At 41.7% G+C, this 19,660-nt stretch overlaps 1 protein-coding gene across 3 annotated transcripts in view; it reads right to left on the minus strand.

Annotated features, from left to right (window-relative positions):
* Positions 1-1,550: 1,550 nt before the first annotated feature.
* clip1b (CAP-GLY domain containing linker protein 1b) overlaps positions 1,551-19,660 on the minus strand; it is a 30,087-nt gene continuing 11,977 nt past the window's right edge. For 2 of the 3 annotated variants that reach the window (XM_080017302.1, XM_080017300.1), the window contains 12 exons: positions 18,749-18,844; positions 18,309-18,366; positions 17,673-17,770; positions 17,139-17,213; positions 9,802-9,878; positions 4,989-5,034; positions 4,766-4,809; positions 4,070-4,169; positions 3,819-3,984; positions 3,661-3,713; positions 3,460-3,572; positions 1,551-2,327 (listed from right to left, as the gene is read on the minus strand). In XM_080017302.1, the coding sequence (XP_079873428.1) occupies positions 2,093-2,327; positions 3,460-3,572; positions 3,661-3,713; positions 3,819-3,984; positions 4,070-4,169; positions 4,766-4,809; positions 4,989-5,034; positions 9,802-9,878; positions 17,139-17,213; positions 17,673-17,770; positions 18,309-18,366; positions 18,749-18,844 (1,161 nt within the window). In that variant the 3' untranslated portion in view covers positions 1,551-2,092. The remainder of the gene's footprint in view (positions 2,328-3,459; positions 3,573-3,660; positions 3,714-3,818; positions 3,985-4,069; positions 4,170-4,765; positions 4,810-4,988; positions 5,035-9,801; positions 9,879-17,138; positions 17,214-17,672; positions 17,771-18,308; positions 18,367-18,748; positions 18,845-19,660) is intronic. The other variant, XM_080017301.1, reaches the window with a different exon arrangement.

Consider the following 19,660-nt stretch of genomic DNA (forward strand, 5'->3'; position numbering starts at 1 on the left):
CTTGATTTATTTAGCATTGTTTGTATTTTGGAGTCTCGGCTCTACTGCTCATGAGGTGTACAGCAAACAGGCACCCTCCATGAGCTAGAAATATAGGATGAGCGCGAATCCTCCCATGGGATAGAAGAGTAGAGCCCAACAGGTGGATGCCAGGGAGTGCAACAAGCAAGCAGGCACCAAAGCAGGTAGGGATCGACTGGTTAAATAGGCCGGCCAAATAAGGGCATGGAAGCATGTGGCGACGTCAAGTTGTCTGACAGAACTAGCACCGCAAGCCAAGCATTATCAAATAATATAGGTATAAGGTGTAAGAGATTGCCTTGTTGTCCAGTAATTATTTAGAGTGGGAAGAAGAATGGGCAAAAAAGCTAAACACTTGACAAAACAAGACAATTTTTGTTTCATATTTCTATTGAACCTTCGGGGGAATGCAGTACATAGAAAACAAGTCACATCGCTAAACACATCTTTAAAAGGTTTTAACAGTGTCAGGATCCCGTTCACAGACGGCATCCAAGGTGTTAACGTACAAAACATTGCACACAATATCATCACTTATGGAAGTAGAAAGTACAGAATGTGCTTTATCATATTTGTACAATGCTGGGTATTTTTTTTTCCTTTAAGGTGGAAACCTTTTATCAAACATGACATATTTGATCAACAGGGCAGAGAATAACACAGTAAACAAAAATATGGTATTTTTGTTCAATAGTACATTACACATTTTCTCAGAGGAGGACACCTGATAATAGTAACACATAAGTATCAGTGGTTAGTCACAGAATACAATATAAATTGTTAAATTGGACAATTTCATTATGACCCACTGTTGTGCTTATGAACTATGTGGTGATATTGAATAAGTTGAAAAAAGTTACTCTCTACAGGCAACATAACAGGTAACAACAGGTTAACAAATCCACAGGCAATATAAAACAGTCTTTTTTATTAGGTATTAAGTATTTTATATTGAACGATATAATTAAAACAACTGAGCAAAAGAAAAATAGCTTCTTGAATGTTCTTTTAAATGTTAAATCTTTAAAGTGGACAGTGCAATACTAAGTGATAGAGGCTTCTACTTATATTTTGGTGACTTTCTGGGACATGGTGCTAATATCCCGTCATTACTACAGTAGGGCTGATAAGTTATATAATGCAATATTATAATATTCCTGATATGCATATCACTGTGAGTCATAGCAGATCTTCAACACAGCCAACGTTACATATTCTGGCGATAAACAAGTTATGCAATAAATTCACCACCAACAAAATCATGTGAACCTTACACAAAAAAGCATATTTGTGGAATGATAATTTGGCAAGTCGTAAAAAAAAAGACCTGGTGAGCAATTTGAAATCATGATCAAATCATGAGCTCCCTCTAGTAACTGCAAATAAATGCAATTGTTTGCGATTACATTTTTTTAAATCCTTATATATATATATATATATATAAATATATATATATATATATATATATATATATATATATATATATATATATATATATACACACACATATACATACATACACACACACACTTATTTTTAGATCGCATATAGTTTTAATAAAAAATGGTTAGGTGTTATTGAATTCTCCAACACAAATCAATCGTTAAAATAGAGCTTAATACACCATAAATAAGAATTAAAAGATGTCACCCGTAAAAGTACAAAACATGACAAGGCAGCTTTTTTTCTTTTATTTAAATCTGGTTTAAATTTTTGGAATGTGATTTTTGATACAGACGCTTTAAAAAAATAAGCTGGGTTCACGTTCCTATTTCAATGTGCAAAGTCAAATGTTTTTCCCTTTTTTCGTTTGTCAACGAATCACGAAAAAGAGAACCGTCACAAACGCACCACGAAAAAAAGACGACGACGAGATTCTTCATTTTACAAACGGCGGTTCTGTGTTGAACTCAGTAGAGTTAAAAAAAAAGGATTTCCGGGGGGTGTAATGGCAGTGGTTGACAGTGATGTACATAAATACAGTATAAAAATAAATATGGAAAATCTGTTTGGTTGTGCAAGAGCCAAGGTAGGAGGGTTAGGGGTCGTGGAGAGTGTAGTGAGTGGCCTTCTAGAAGGTCTGGTCGTCGTTGCAGGACTCGGTGGCGTGGCCGAAGGCCTCGCAGATGTCGCAGTAGGGACGCTGGTCGGCCGGGTTGCCGTGATGGGTGGAGTGGGGGACGGAGTCGGGGCTCTGGGCCTGGGTGGGACAGTCCTCCGTGTCGTGGAGGTCGAAGCAGTCGCAGATGTCGCAGAAAAGGCGCGGCGGAGCCTTCCGCTCGCGCTTCTGCAACCCTTCCTCCAGCCTGTACGACCAGCGGGAAGGGGATGGGAGTTCAGACAACCTTTAATATAACTCCACCTCACCCCAATCTCAACATTTGAATGAGGGCATTTGGGCCAACTTCCCTCTCCTCTACGCATCACTTTGCATCACTTCCAATGTGGCACTCATTTTTCACTCTAGTTTAGAGCATTCAGACGCTCACAATTTAGCAAGGTCTATAGTCTGCGCCATTTTACCGGATGTACTGTGTGTGAGTATCGCGTCACAAAACATGTCAGGGAAAATGGGAGCGCTTGTTGTACAGTCCAACAGCGAGTTGGACTGTACAACTGTACAACAAAAAAAAAAATTATTCACTTATTCACACTTTAACCAAATTCACTGATAGAGAGTGATTTATAGAAAAGTAAAATATAAAAAATAAAAAAAACTGAAATATGTCGGCGTTCAACGTTAAATCACATCAGTATTATATTTACATGGATTTACTTAGTTTTAAGACCAATTGAAAAAAAAAAACTTGACCAACATCAATTCTGGTCGTAGTGTCGACTTATTTATTTATTGATTTATTTGTTGTGTAATTAATTATTATTATTATTATTCACACAGTCCAATAATAATAATAATTTAGGGTTAAAGGTTAAAAAAAAGTATCATATCATATTCTCTGTGCATTTAAAGTGGTAAGTGTATTGGTATGTTTAGAATCATGCGTTGAATACTTTGTTGTTGTTCTGCTGCCAGTGGTTTGCTAGTTATGTTCCGTTAAACTATTTTGTTTTTGGCTATTCTGATTGGTTAGAGGTTGATTGATCTGATCTGGTTATTATGGTCCATGTCTTTGAGAGAGATGATATATGAATTAATTGTATGAATTAACACGTGATTATTTTTGTATTTCTAGGACTTGAGTGACACCGGCCCTCGAGATTAAAAACACTTGTAAAACTATGTAGAAATCTAACAAACTTATTAGCAGCCATTGCTGACAACCCTGGCCATTCCAGACTCATGTTTAGAGAAAATGAATGGGCGACATCAAGTTTAATGCTTAGAGCTTTTACAGATTTATTAAGTCAGAACCAATAAAAGACACGTGTATTATTATTATATTTTAAGTGTATTATTTCCTATGTCATGTGTCTCACCTGTCGGTCCCTTCGTTGCCATTGAACTCGGCCAGAGCCATCTTCTTCAACTTTATCTTCAGCTCCTCGTTCTTCCGCTGCAGGTCCACGATCACGCTGTTCAGGAAGTTGATCTGACGGCATGAAGCAGATTATGAGATTTGCGTCAGGGGCGAGACGACTCCGCCATGTTTTAAGCCCAGGGGTCCCACAAGGTCGTACCTGGCCTTCGGCAAATTCCTTTTCCTCCCTGAGCTGGCCCAGAGCCAAATCACCTGCAGAAGCGTAAGCGTCTATCAGTAGCTTGATCACAAATTCGAGGAGATACGATTTTTTTCACACCATCTTTTTGAGAGATTTGTGGGAGTCGACCCATTCACCTGTGGGCGAAAAGGCCTTTTCCTCTCCGTCGGAGGCTCCCCGTGCCACCAGCCTCCGCTCCAGACTGTGGACTCGACTGGCCAGCTGGGCTTTGTCCCTCTCCAGCGTCTCCATGGCCGACTGCAGGGTTTTAGCAACGGCGTTCTCTCCCCGCAGCACGGCGATCTGCGCGGACAGAGCACTTTTCAGGACCGAACCGTCGAATCACTACGTCTCCGGAGGCACTCGAAAGCCTGTCTTTATTTTCTACCTCATTCCTCAGGCTTTCCAGTTCCCGGTCCTTGTCTGAGAGCGAGGCGGATTTCTGAAAGTTGATTCCTTCCCTTGTTTCCCGATTAGATATTGTTCCTCTGTAGAAAAAAGCAGAACCACTTCATAAAACTGCATTACCCCATGTTCTACTCTGGGAACTGCTGAGAAAACAACACAGAAAGGTTGTTTTTGTAAAAGAAAGAATATTGTAAATAACACAAAATAAAAATGCATTCAAGGTCCAACATATTTGACTTTGACTCTGGGTGGGGACCAGCCCACTCAGCGATAATAAAAAATAAATAAATCACCAAACCAAAAAAAAGTAAAAAAGAAAATAAAACTTTTATTTTAATTGTAGCTGTATTTATTTCATTATTTTATTTTCTGACATTAACTGAATGACACAGAAAGATCCCTGTGCGGTGTCCCGTTGCGAGCCCACGCCTTTCGAAAATCAGGACAAACTTTTTGATTACACATTATAGATCCAATATAAGCTTGAACTACCATTCCACCAACATTACCACCAAACAGCCAAACAAAGCTGCAACGAAAGTGAAAAAAAAATAAATAAATACAAAATCTTCTCAGTCATAAACCAAAGCTAATAAATTGAGCAATGCTGGGACGAAAAAATGAATAAATACTGTAAATAGAGTAGATAAACATGCAAAGTTTCAATATGTCCTACCGGGCTTTCATGTCGGGCTGGAGACCGTTAGGGTCCACGTTCTGCTGGGACACACACGTAAACACAAGCGGTTTTAAGGAGCAGGGTAAACCCGTCTGAGCTCTTTGTGCTCAGTAACAGCATGGGGTCTTGTCTTTAGGGCTAAAAAAAAAAAACAACCCTCTAATGTATTACATAATGAGAGGAATTAGGATTTGGGGAAAATCTCGAGAAATCACAATACCTCCTCAGGAGGTTGAGACTTTTGAGTGGCCAGCTTCAGCTCCTCGCTGCAAGAAAAGGAAAAGAAAAAAAAACAAAGACGTAGTGATGAGAAATCTGTTTTTTAATTAAAACATTAAATCCTTATTAATGTCATTGTCACAAGCAAAGGTCTTCCTTTTAAGGAAGCCTGAGCAGGAGGTGTTGAGCGGCTCTACACTACACAACACACACACGCACACACACACACACACACACACACACAAATATAGCAAAACAAACCGTAACACAGACTTTTTGTGTTTTAAGAAAAAAAAAAAATTCTATACTAAATTTGCCATTTGATTCAGAACATCTTGAGTAGACATCTGTGGAGTTGGAAGCCTCCGGCATTACATGAGTTAACTGGCAACTAGTGATGTGCCAGTTTGAACTAATTGACTCCTTTTTACTGACTCCTCGTCCCCCCTCACTCGTTCATTGACTCGCCACTCCCACCTGCTACTTGCTAGACAACGTGTCACTCACACTATTGTGCAACTCTTATATTAACTGTATTTGTTGACATGTATCAAGTAAATGACTGTATTAACCTAGCCCTGTGAGAAAATAAACCACTTTGGCGCTACTCGCTCTCCCAGCCCAGAGCCCCCCCACCCCGTCCTGAGCCGATTGGTCTGACGCAGGCAGCACAAATCAATCACTCGCTCGCTCTCCCATTCCGCCCGGAGCCAGCTGAACTCAGGGTCTGACTCCGAATCACTGACTCACTGACTCGCTCAGTACTCGCTCTTCCCGTCCTGAGCGAAGGCCTGACTCGGGCTGCACAAAGCCACTCACTCACCCACAAGTTCCATGCCACAGTAACAGTCAGTAACTGTCCATGAATTTTAATTTGTCCCATTTTAGTAGTTTACTACTCCTCAATTCTGATTGATCGTACATTTTGAATTCCATTAAAAAAACAAAAAAAAATAAAATAGAAATAAATAAACGCTTTGCCTGTGAGTTATGGTTCAGTGCGTCCTCTGTGCAAGCCCCAATGAACAAATTGGCTTTGAAGCCAATTTGACATAGTGTGTCATTGTCACCATGTCATTACAGCTGCGTCCGACAGGGGCCCAAAAAAAAAAATAATTTTCCCCCGCACACAATCATGGGAAAAGGAGCAGCTAAAGAACGGTGAATAATTCGTTTTGAGCATCACAACGTGAAATGACTCGTTTCAGTATCAGAATTTGATCCATTCGGTGTGATAACCGGTGGAAGTCTCTGGTGCGCATCCTCTATGGGTGCTTGGGCCGGTGGGGGATTCCCAAAAACTCTGGGTGACTGCCTTGAGCTGCTTCTACACATGAGCTCCAGACAATGTCTGGATTATCAGGTCCGGAGCCTGGGTAGAGCGTGCAGGAGGCAGGACTTGCCGCAATGACATGTAACACTGCAGAGTTTTACAGCACACCCAAGATGGCGGACGAGGCTACCGACTTATCAGTAACTGACTTTTTTTGGGTTGATACTTCATGTATTTGGAAGTATCCACAATATAAACAAAAGAGTGGAAAGGAATATAGAGGAAAAGCAGAAAGGAGTATGAAGGAGCTATGCTCCGTGCACAAAGATCCCAACAGAGAAAGAAAGCTGCAGCATTGTGGATCCGTCTATCTTGTGCCAGTCGCATGATAGACGTCATCAACACACAACACGCCCGCTCGCTCGCTGTGAATTCTCCGGACAATCACCTGCTCTGTTCCCGCATACCGCTCAATCGGACATTACGCAGACTTTGTACCAGGGTGCTAGCTGGGTAAAGTGAGTTTAATGTCCGGTCCAACCTATTTGCGTTACCAGACATTTGCGTTTACACATAGAGCTCCTCCGGGGTAATTTCAGGGTTGCAGTGCATCCCAGAACTTCCCATCACTACCGGAGACCATTAATGGTCAAATGGAAATGGGATATTATTGTTCTATAGTAAAGGAACGTATAGATCAGTTGCATCTAATAAGCAAGCAATGATAACATGTTTTAAGATGTTACTTATATACAATGTTAATGTATTTCTACTACAGTTACAATCAGTACATTCATATACTCTCAGTGACACATCAAACCAGCAGGCAAAATAATATATACCGTATTTTCCGCACTATAGGGCGCACTGGATTATAAGGCGCACTGTCAATAGATGGTCTATTTTCGATCTTTTTCATATATAAAGCGCACCGGACTATAAGGCGCATTAAGCGAAACAAAACAGTCAGATCTGATAAGTCAGTCAGTCAAACTTTATGAAACGTGTTCACAATAACTCTCAACATTGTTCAAATGTTAATGAGCGTATTCACAATAACTCCCAACCTTGTTCAGTTGTAACACGTAAAAAAAACAGTCTGATACCGCTAAATCAAACGTTAGCGTATTCACAATAACTCTCAAAATTGTTCAGTTATAACACGTAGGATACAACACAATACACTCACTTTTTCAGTTCATTCCTCGTCCACAAATCCCTCAAATTCTTCATCTTCAGTGTCCGAGTTTAACAGTTGGGCGATTATGGCATCCAGCATGCCCGGATCCCTCTCGTCATTATCCGAGTCAGTGTCGTTGCTGTGACCTGGCAGTTCAGTGATGATTCCTGGACCCTGTTTTCTCCACAGTGCGGTTTACGGGGATATGAAAGGTGAGGGGAACCTCGTCCATGTTGGTGATGTGCTCTGGCCGGATCTTCTTTTCAGTGATCTTGTTTTTGCAGTATGCGCAGAAAGTGGCCAGCTTTTCTTCGTAATCTTTTGGCAGTTGCTGCGAGACGGTATTTTGTGTGCGGATGGAGATTACGTCTTTTCATAAAACGAAAGCACCAAGAAGGAACACCTCGAAAGTCATTGATATTCATGTCCGGCGCTAACGCTGTTGCCTTCAGTTGAATAGAGACTGTAGAGACGCTTCTACCTGCTGCTCTCTGTTCAATAACCCACTGTTCAATTTTGTCCTCTAACTGTGGCCATCTCGCTTTGTTCCCTCGGAAACTCTTGAGTGGTCTTCTTTGCTTGGCGCAGGTCATCTTCTTGCTTCCTCCACTTCCGTACCATTGATTCATTAATGCTCTATTCCCATGTTCTACTGCGTGACTGATAGCCTTGAGTTTGAAGTCCGCGTCGTAAGCGTGTCTCTTGACATGTGCCATTTTGGGGTCCTCATACACACACACTGTTATATTAGGGTGAAGCACAGTATGTATTGCTCCGCGATGCTCCTGACTACGGTAGCCGTAATGCTGCAAGCGGTGCGGCTTTGTAGTTTACCAAAGTCGTACTAAAACATGTTGAAAGAGCGCCCTGTACCACACAAATCGCTTCGAGGTCAGTAAGCACAACCAGAATTAATCCATATATAAGGCGCTCCGGATTATAAGGCGCACTGTCGTTTTTTGAGAAAATTAAGTGCGCCTTATAGTCCGGAAAATACGGTATACTGTATATATACTATATACTGTATATATCAACCTGGTTTCAATGCCAAATCTCTTTGGTCAGTGCTGTAAGCATATATATATATATATATATATATGAGGTTTAGTTGTATTTATCTTAACTCTTTAATACCACGATCCCAAAGCATACGCATCGCAAGATATTCAAGTGGGCAGCTGTTAGAATAGAACGGCTTCAACGTAGACTATTATAACATACTATATACATTTAAATTAAGATTATCAAGAAATACTTAAGAAGTCATTAGTATTATATTGTGGAAAAAAGTTTTTTGCTTGCTTACGATTGCTGCCTTATTATTTAAAATGCCAATATACCCTATATGTCAAATATTTAAATAAAGGCAAAAAATAGTGTATAATAAAAAATACATCGTACAGCAAGACGAACCAAAACACTGATGAAACATTGATGTTATAAAAGTCACAAAGCCATGCTTCTGTATTATTCAGTCGCGCGAGTGTGCGTGGATGCGCGCGCACACACCGGCACGCACGCGCGCGCGCGCGCACACACACGTACAGGCACGCACGCACGCACGCAGACACACGCTCGCGCTCTGAGGTCATAATAGAGCCAGGCGGTTCTAGGCGGAGCCACTGTGGGATGATGTAACGTTTCCAGCAGAAGGCAGGAGAGGAAGGATGTGCCTTGGGAAGAAGGGCCGAGTGGCACATCATCAGGACAGGCGGGCGGGGGGGGGGGGGGGCATTTGGCGATGTCTCTTTGCAGAAATGTCCCTTTTATCATCCCCGAGCGAAAAGGAGCTTGCTTTTCATTCAAAGAACGTATGGCAGACGGGAGACTGAGTCGCTTTGAAGCGTCCAGGACGCTACAGGGCGATGATGTAACAGATTCTAAAATTGGGCCGGTCCAAATCCATCCGGAACTATGACATCACAGCCGGGGGGCTCTGATGACTCACAATGAGGAGGCATGCACATAAACACACACTCAGGCACAGGTCTGTAAATTGACCCCCTAATCAGATGCTATGAGGGGACTACTAACGCAGTCACAATAAGGAGAGGTATTTGCGTTGCCTAACATTTATTTTTTGTTTTTAAAATATTTGTAAATAGTAAAACAGCTTATGCGGGTTAGCTTTCTTTCTTGCCAATCATTTTGAACATAGAGCATCTTTAGACGCAGTAAAAATACCCGTTTTGTGGTACTTGGCAGCACTAGATGCATAACTGCAACCATCAGTTAAGAAGAGGAGTTTTTTTAACATCGGTAGATTTACTAATTATCTACATTATGAATTTAAACACTAAATGATTTCTGGGTGGAGTCAACGCTGGGAACGGCCGCACGTGCACCTAACTGTGTACTTACATTTCTTTACACAGCTGCTCCTTGGAGAGAGACTGCTCCTTCTCGTATCTGGAATTCTGCTGTTTCAGAGCTTCGAGCTGCAGCCGCCACAGAGAGGAAGGGATGGGGGGAGAGAGAGAGAGAGAGAGCGAGAGAGAGAGAGAGATGGAAGAAAGTAAAAAGGAGTCAGAAAATGCTATTTTTCATGGAATGAACTCCACTTCTTTGAATTGTTTTGGTCGACTGTGTTGACCACCAATACGAGAAATGGTAAATGGTGCATTTCTCGAGCGCCGTTCTAGTCACATGACTCAAAGCGCTCTACAGTACATGCCTCATATTCACCCAGTCACATACACATTGATGGCAGCAGCCACCGTGCAAGGCACACATTGAGAGCAGTGAGGGGTTCAGTGTCTTGCTCTAGGACACTTTGACGTGCTACCAGGAGGAGCTGGGGATCGAACCAGGAACACTCTAATTACTGGACAACCCGCTATACCTCCTGAGCCACCCTCGTCCCAAATGCATGTCCGCACACCGGTGATTTGGGAAGCATACAAGTCGAGCATATTTTCCGTGCTCCTCACGTGGCATTGATACATACGCTGTGAGCCAACCAGCATTAAAATAAGAGCGAGTCAATGATTCATTCCATCAAATACCGGTCAGTGCTTTTTCTGTCAGCCATCGTGGAATAAAACACGCTGAACTTGCACAACACAGCCTGCTTGCGCATTTGGCTTCACAAAAGTTTTTTTTTTAATTTTGTTTTACTTTTTTAGCTTTCCATGCAATTCCATATTCTATGTAGGTCACACACTCAACTTAGAAATCAGTATTTGCCAACAGCACATCCTTCCAACAAAATAGTGAGGATAACTACATGAATCTTACATGAAGCCCCAGAATTGCACCAAATCAGACACATGACGAGATGGACTAATCATGGACGAATAAGAAGTATGTCGTCCGGTAACCATGACGCCTCGAGTGTCCCGCGGTGGCCTATCTGCCACCAAAACCTGTGCTAAGGACTAACTTTTGGTCCTACCTGGCAACGGGTGGAGGAGATGGTACGGGAGTAGTCCCCTATACCGGGTGGCGAGGTCCATATCTATGAAGCCCTGCCCCCTCCCCCAAGCTCACCGCCGCTGTCCTTTCCCGCCAAGTCGATTGGCGCCCGCAAACACTAGTGCGCTGTTGTTATCTCACCACTCTCCCCCTTTCCATAACACACACACGGCACCACTAATGCAAGCTAGACATCAATAAACCATCAGCGCTCATCCCCCGCAGTGCAAGCCCGAAAGAGAGTGAGAGAGAAGGGGAGTCGCCTCAAAGCATCCCTCCCTCCCTCCCTCACACACTTGCGCTTCTTATTATGTAAGTCCTTCTAAGCTCCTCCCACATTCACCCCCATAGTCGGCCGCTCAATTGTGCTTTCACTGTGACGGCGACACAGACACACTCACAGGACACACTCCTCTGTGAGGCTTGTCATTCTTTCGCCCCGTTCTTTCACCGTTTCACACATCGACCACTTTGCTCCATCCTAAAAACCAGCTTCAACTTGGTGGCGTATGAGTCTCTAGATCTCCACGTGGCGGTTCCACTAGAGATGCCAAAGACGCAGGCAGCCCTTGAGCCAAGTGTCCTTTAAATAAACCAATGTGCTGGCCAACCAGGCATCACTGCCGACACATGCCGCGTCCCACTCCGGCATGTGCAAGATGACGTCACAGCCTACGGGGGGAATCAAGGTGAGGAAGGGAGAAAAGGTGCACTGAAGTGTGTGTGTGTGTGTGTGTGTGTGTGTGTGTGTGTGTGTGTTTTATTGTTCACTGTTTATTTTTAGGTTTTTTTTTATGGTTAGATTTATTGTCTGCCGCACAATAACTGCCAAACCCACGGACATGGTTGAGGTCTCGCTAGAACTGAGACGTCTCAGACATCTTTTGGTTCAACTTTGATCCATATCAATCTTCATTTAGAGCTGGAATTTGTGAAAAACTGTTTAAAATTCACCGGAAGTTGCAGAATGTTGCAGAATATGCCAACGTTCTACAACTTCCAGTCGGATCGTGGAGAGAAATGAGTTTGCTTTGTGACGCATTGTGACATCATCATCCAATTAATTATATATTAATGCAAGGTGTGTGTGGCGTAGAACCCATCAGTCTGTAGTGGTTGCGTCGGGCAGTATCTGCGCTGGGTCGAGACAATATTTTATCTTTTTTTGTAAAGAAACACATTCTCTTTGCAAAATACCCTCCATCGTGTTCCTCCTTATTTTGAGGCATTCGAACAACTCTGAAAATTGTAACTCGTTTTAGTAGTAATGTTGATGTAAACACAAGCGACAGCACAAACTGATGCTATGTTCCATGGGAACTCAGAAAACTTGTAATTGGTGTCGATACGAAGTGATAGTGTGTTTTATGGGAACTCGGAAAACAAATTCGTATCTAACACGACTAACCTGGACCCCGTGTATTGCTGCCTTAAGCTATATTTACTTTATTATTATTGCCTACTTTGGAGGGTAGCTGCCGTGAGACTGCAATTCCCCTCTGGAGATGAAAAAAGTATTTATCTATCCGTTCAGTTTCAATCTATCTCTAATACTGCCTCAATCAGAGACAGTTTTAATCGCCTGTTTACAAAATCTTTTCGTTAGGGTAACACACATTAAAGGCAGTCATTCACTCTGAACATAATGTCCCTTGATCAGTCATCAATATTTTGAACGTCAAACAGATCCATGTACAGAGTCGTACAGTAGCCAGCGTGTATGTGTTGGTGTGGGGATGATCCGTCTCTGATTTCAAATCAATTTCTACAGTGCTTATGAGACTGACCATCCGGAGCACACGGCCAGCTGTGGTCAGTGTGTCCTTAGGAGAGAGTGATCAGGTTTGAGTGGTTATTTAAGGTTTTGGATCAATTGGCCGCTGATGGACGCAAAGCACGCAATTTCTCTTCTCAATTATGCACGGTAGTGTTTCCTATACACTGATTTATTTGTGGAGGCCTGTCACCATATCAGCATTGACCGCCATATATTAATTTTGAATTTATTTTTTAATATTTGAACTAAAATCTCAAGTCTCGAGCCTCTCCCCATGAGCCTCGGCTCGTAGAAAGTCTAAAATCTAAGTAGAGCTGTGCGCACCTTGCCCCAGCTCTCGCTCTCTCTCTCTCTAACCTCTCTGTGAATAGCTCTTCCCTATGCACACTAGAGCTTAGATCGGGAAGAGAATTAGTTCAGATTACAGAAAATTTTGAATGACAGAAATCAGTTTTAGAATCAAGAATAAAGCACGGGATCTTAATGAATGAATGGATGAACTGAAGTGTGGGATAGGGGTGGGAGCTGGGAGGGGAGGAGAAACGCACCGTGCTCATGTTGCAGTATTATAACATTGACATTCTGATTATCACACTTACAATAATATACAGTATAACGTGAACATAACTCAGAGAGTTGACGTAGAGTTTTTTTTCTCAGCGGTTCGCCGTACATGCCGTAGACCCTCCACCCCAGGGGGTTCACTGCACTGTCTAGACAGTGGTGTAGACAGACTAATTTATTATATTTGTTTCCTAGTTGCATAAAACAATTTTTTTGAACACAACTGCGTAATGGCAAGATCTGTGCAGGATTTATTATAATTATCATTTTTTTCTATTTATTATTTACAAGTCACGTATTTACACAAAAACATCTAGTTTTTCCTAAATTAAGTCCCATAGCAACGGAAAGCAACAGGGAGACGTGCGTGACGCAGCACGGGACAGTGGGGACACAGGGATTTTTGGAACGGTACGGTCCCTTAGCTCAGTTGTGTTTTAAAATGTTGTTTCACACAAGTAGGAAACAAATGAAAATAAACAGATCTAAAAAAGACTAAAAAAAAAACAGCACTCGAGGCCGGCACACTCGCCCACCGCTGTCTGGAGGAGAAATAAAAAAAACTCCACTCCAATTCTCTGAGACCTCTTTTCCACTGCGGATGTTGTTGCGTAAATAGACAGGAGGGTCTCACTACACCCAGTGGCGCTATGAAAGTGATGAACGAGCCCATGATTCGAAAAGATCCCCCTGTCTCGGCCAACGCATGTGGGGGCTCTGCGCAGTTCGTCTGTATATTTACAAATGTATATATACATTTCTATAATGTTATATTTACAATTATATATTCATTGCCTAGTTTATTTATTTCAGTATTTATTCATAGCGTATTTATGTTTATGTTTTTGTGCTACGTGTGAGCAAGTGAAAAAGCTGTGTGAGTTGGTGCTCCGTCTGTTGCTCTTTGGCGCGGGGGGTGTGGACCGGGAACGCAACTTGTGACTTCTGCTGGAGTGTCCCTTACCCCATCTATTCTGGCATCATCATGGCATGTGTGAAATGGTGCAAGATGGAAATGTTTCAGAATGTAATTGCATGTGTGAATAGTAAGAATCAATAGCGGTGCCGGAAAGGTTATCCCTGTAATTTAACGGGACCTACATACTATGTGTGAACGGGGCTCAAAACAGCTCTGAGCGGAGAGGGCGAGAGGGGCTCTCTCTGGCTCCTGCAATCAGTTTCAGAACACAGCGAACTGCACTTACACTGTACACCGTTACAATGCTCTGATTTTTCCTGGTGGATAAAAAAAATTGTCTGTCATTAATGTCAATTGACGATGGAGATGGAGTCGCTTGCCGGTTTAATTATCCTTCTGCCCAAGCCTAGTCTAAATCCCATAGTATACAGTATTATATTAATTTATATAAATTATATTAATACTTCATATACAATGTTGTTAAGAATAGCTACATAAATAAATCAATCAATAATGTTCCACGATAAATAGGAGGCTTCAAATAGGCCGCAGCAAGGGTAGCACAAACACACACACACACACACACACACACACACACACACACACACACACACACACACACACACACACACACACACACACACACACACACACACACACACACACACACACACACACACACTCTTTCACGGAGTTTCCAAAGTAGCTTCAATATATTAAAACCCATAAAAGCAATTCAAATATAAACTATACAAATCAGACCCAATGGTAAAAAGACTAAGTCGCACAAAAGTTTAAAACTCCACTTAAAATACACACATAATGGAAACTAGCTCTTGTGTTGCAAGATCAAAATTGTCGGGACCTTGGAAGAAAAACCTAGATGGGACTGGGGAGAGAGAACTAAGAGTGATGGCCTCCAGCACTTCATGCATGGCCAGTTTGTCTGTGAAGACAAGCACAGTCAGAGGAAAGCTTAAAGTGAGTCAATGTTATCTCGGCTTCGGCTGCTCACCATATGCGTTCTATAATAATGGACGTCAACCCGAGTGAAGACGCACTGATAGACACACATAACATTTACATAAGCACATGCAGCAGCAGAGTGGAATATGCAGATGGCATACACGGCGGCCCAAGGAAAATGTAAAATTGAAGCACACATGTTTATCTGTGATTTGTGATGTAAATATTCCAATGCAAACCGTTTGAAATAATAGGTTCAGGGACTGCGACCATTTATTAGCATTTTGGGACAATTTATGGAGACAGTGCTACTAAATGTTAGAACTAGGAGCACCAGCGCGACTTGCAAAATATGCCAACCGTTTTATTCTTATTTTTAAATCGTCACCGTATATCATGTGAAACATTAGGAGGGTGCGAGAACTGGTGTGGGCTGTTAACATTGGCCAAAATCACATTAGAATTCCTTCTGAAAGAACACATAAGTTTGAATATATTCGAATATCAATTAAACTTTTAAGATGTTACAATTTCACCAACTTTCAGCCTGTGTTATTGCCCGTTGGGCAATCGTGCAAAATTTAAATTGTACAATCGCGGCCCCGGAACACCTGTAGAGTCTGGACGGAGCCCCTTCCAGAACACTTCATCTGTTTGTTTGTATTTTTACCTTTTTATAATTTAATGAGCCTGAAGCTGTCCCTGCACCTGCTCAGCTGGCGGATGAAATAAAAATAGAGCGCGTAAATTAAGCTCACTCACTTGCGCGCACAAAAAGGATGTATGTCGACCTATGCGTAAGATTCGAACGTCATTTGTTTTTTTAAATTCTAATAGCATTCGAATTTGAATATGCAACCATTGTTTGACAGCTGAAGGGTGTGTGTGTGGTATGTGTGCGTGTAAGTGAGAGAGAGAGCGATGGAGAGCTGAGGCTCTCATCATGGTTGTTAATGACAGTAATGCACTGACCACATACCTTATGTTTACATTTGTTAATTTATCATTTTGTGTCTTATGTTTAAAAAAGCACAATATAACTTCATGACTTTTTCTGTTAAAGCACCACTTCAAAATTGTGACTTTTAAAAGAAAAAAACAGCACATTGTTTTTTCTGTAAATTGTCTATTTATTACCAAAGCATTTATCAATAATACAATTAAGATGGAAAAAATATGAATGTGTTGTGTTGCATGTTGATTTCAGTGGCGCTTCAAAGTTTTCAGTCGGAAGCACCAGTGCTACAGGTGGTAAAAGTTGGTGTGGAGCCCTGCGTTTCCTTCTGAGTCAAGCGACTGCTCTTATACGGAAGGGAGTGTCATTCTTTTTGCAAAGGAATTTCTTCACTTTGACGCAAATCCTGATGACTATTTCCAAGAAGTCGCGATCAGAGTTGCAGTAGAAATATGCTGGAGTAACTCTTGTTATTGAGAGTTAATAAAAAAAACATATATACAGTGAAACCTCGCATTACGAGTTTAATTCATTCCACGACCGAGCTCGTTTTACAAAATGAATTTTCCCCATTGAAATTCATTGAAATATAATTAATCCGTTCCAAGTCCCAAAAACCACCCAAAAATCACCCAAAGATCTTTTTATGGGTTTTAAAAAAGAAAAGGTGTAGTTACACTACACGTGTTCCTTTTTCATGTTTATCAAGCAAAAAACGCACAAAACTAAAAGAAAAACACTGCGAAAACACAATAGGGATGCTTCCACAACGAGATATCCGCGTGAACTGAGCGAGCGGTGGCCATGCTTGTCGGGAGAGCGTGTGCGAGCCTAGCGGTCGCTGTATGAACCTCACTCATTATGTGGATTTCCACTCGTAAAACAAGACAAAAATTCCCACGAGCCTTGGCTCGTAGAACAAATGACTCTTTAACTGGTACACTCATAATGCGAGGTTCCACTGTATATATATATTTGAATTTTAATTAAATTTTTTTTACCTAAAAATTACAATATCAACATGACAAGTATTAAAAACAGAAGTAGGATTAACATCACTATATGCGGCTGAAAAATACATGAAAAATAAATCGAATCCATACCTGGGACTCTAATGTCTTCTTTTCCTTCGTCATTTGCTCCAGGGATTGGGCCATCCTTTCCATCGCATCCGTACTCTAAAAAAACAAAAAAGGAATGTTTCTGTGGTGGTGTGGTATGGTATTAATGGTATTACAGATCCCATCCAAAGCTCTAATGGGGATATTGATTATTAATTTTCTTAAATTTTTATTCAACATATTATCACTGAGGATGAATCCATCAGAAACAGGACCCTGGACATTATCAATGCAAACCTAGAAGTTGCAGATAACGACATAAAAAAAAGAAGACCTTTGTCAAATGTCAAAAACATACTGTATGTCAACTCCAAAATCTAACAATAATTAGATAAATATGGACTATAAAGAAATAAAAATAAGTTTTGGGTTGTTTCTTTTGTGTGATGTCAGCATAGATGGGATTGGAACCGTGCATGGCTTTTGGACATTTGAATCATTTTTGTATCCTTTTCCTCCTACTTTGAATCCAGAAGTTAGTGATACATATGTAAGCCTCAACGTGTGTCGTCCTACCTGCACCAGCTGGCGTTGGAGATCTTGCTCCCTTTGCAGGAACTTCTCTCGATGGGTTTGTCTCTCATTGTTTACCTCTTCAACGCTCTTGTCCAGCTCTGAAATAACCCACGGGAGAATTAACTAGCACCATTACCTCACACTCTATGTAACTATAAATGTACTATTCATGTTGAGGAATGTGTCCTTTTGCCCATGAATACTAGGAATGTTCTGAAATACAATTCCAAATACATTTTCCATATTTGTCCCTCCAAGACGGATGGTCACCTTCAATCTTCAATCAAACCTGACCTGATATGAAACAGCCCTAAAAAAGCCCTGTCCCATGAGGATGATAAGCAAAGTGTGAAAAGGCGTCTACAGATCTATTTATTTTTTTCAGATTTTTACCGTTCCTCTAAAAAGAAGAGAAAATCGTTTGTTTTCCCAGGCCTGGTGGCCACTTGTCTGGAAAAAAACCCCAAAACGATTTATCCAGCTGACAAAGCACCGCCAACATTTAACAATTCGACTTCCCTAAAGAATGAATGAAATTCTCCTGAAATTCCCCTTTAAAAGTCATCACATTTTTCAAAACTCCATCCACAATAAGACAAACAAACCGGGATGAAAACACAGTGAGGGGTTGCTTACCTTGCATTCTTTTCTCAGCTCTCCCTCTCTCATTCTCGGCTACGTCAAGCTTTTGATTCTGAAAAGATGGGGGGGGGAGAAAAAAAAGAAAAAGAGTGTTTCGTCTGCAAGCCTAACAATCGTTAATCACAACTAACATTCCTCATCCTGAAGTGACGGCGCTCGCAAAGTATGTGAGTATGGTGCGTAAAAACAAGAGCTCTCTCTTAATGAGGCTGGTTTCAGGATGCCCGCGAGCACAAACACATAAACATCCTGGGTCATTTAAACTTGGCAGCTCCGCAGTTTAGATACATTAATCCACATATTGTGATCCTTTAGTTTTAGTCTGTTGCGATACTCAATGGCGTGTGTGTGTGTGTGCGTGTGTGCGTGCGTGTGCATGTGCGTGTGCGTGTGTGTGTGTGTGTGTGTGTGTGTGTGTGTGTTACTGGTCTCACCAGGATATTGATCTGTTGTTCGAGAGTGTTTTTATCTTGCTGTGAACACTGGAGCTCCTTGCATTTGCTTTCCAGGTCCACGCTCAGCTCACTGATCTGCAGAGAAACAGATCAATAGCGAGGGGGACAATGAGTATGGAACAACCTGATTTTCTGCCACGGCAACACTTTTTTTACAGTGAAATAGTCCCACGGCTACCCTGTTTCCCGCTAAAAATGTCACAAAATGTCACAAAGCCATAGAACTGTGCCTATACTGTGCCATGCATGTGCATGTGTGTGTGTGTATACATGTGCTGTAGTGTGGCGTGTCGTGTAAAGATTCTTCTTCTTCTATTATTGTGGCCCAGTAATAGTTAGTGATGCAAGACTTGCGAATGATTCGTTCGTCGCGAACAACACCGTTTAAATGACTGGGGAGTCTGGTGTCACCCGGGCAAAAGAGTGGGCGAGGGAGTTAAACTTTGACTCGCAGACTGAAAATAATTACTGAGGACTAAATTAGAGTCCAAGGCAAAAAAAGGTCGAGGCATCTGGTGTAATTCATATATTATTTTTGACAGGATTAAATGATTCTTGGCAGAATTCTATTCACAAATCAGAGCGAACGGACTCTTCTCATTCTCTTTACTACGACTCTGAACTCTTTCCTGAGTGACTCATCAAGAACGAAACCTCAAAAAAGAGAACCTCTCATCACTACTCATAGTGCTCAATTTCAGTGTGAAACTTGATCTTGTTCTGAATAACACAGAGCTACTGTTCTGGTCGGAGAGAACTAGTGCAGCTTTGCAATTGTGATCTTGCAACACAAGAGCTGGTTTCCATTATTTACGCATTCGAAGCGGAATTTTTAAATTTTTGCGCGACGGTGAAGCAGCACCACGCCGGCGATGCAAGGCTCCCTTTCCT

The sequence above is a fragment of the Zeus faber genome (assembly GCF_960531495.2).
Source record: "Zeus faber genome assembly, chromosome: 17".
Taxonomy (NCBI): domain Eukaryota; kingdom Metazoa; phylum Chordata; class Actinopteri; order Zeiformes; family Zeidae; genus Zeus; species Zeus faber.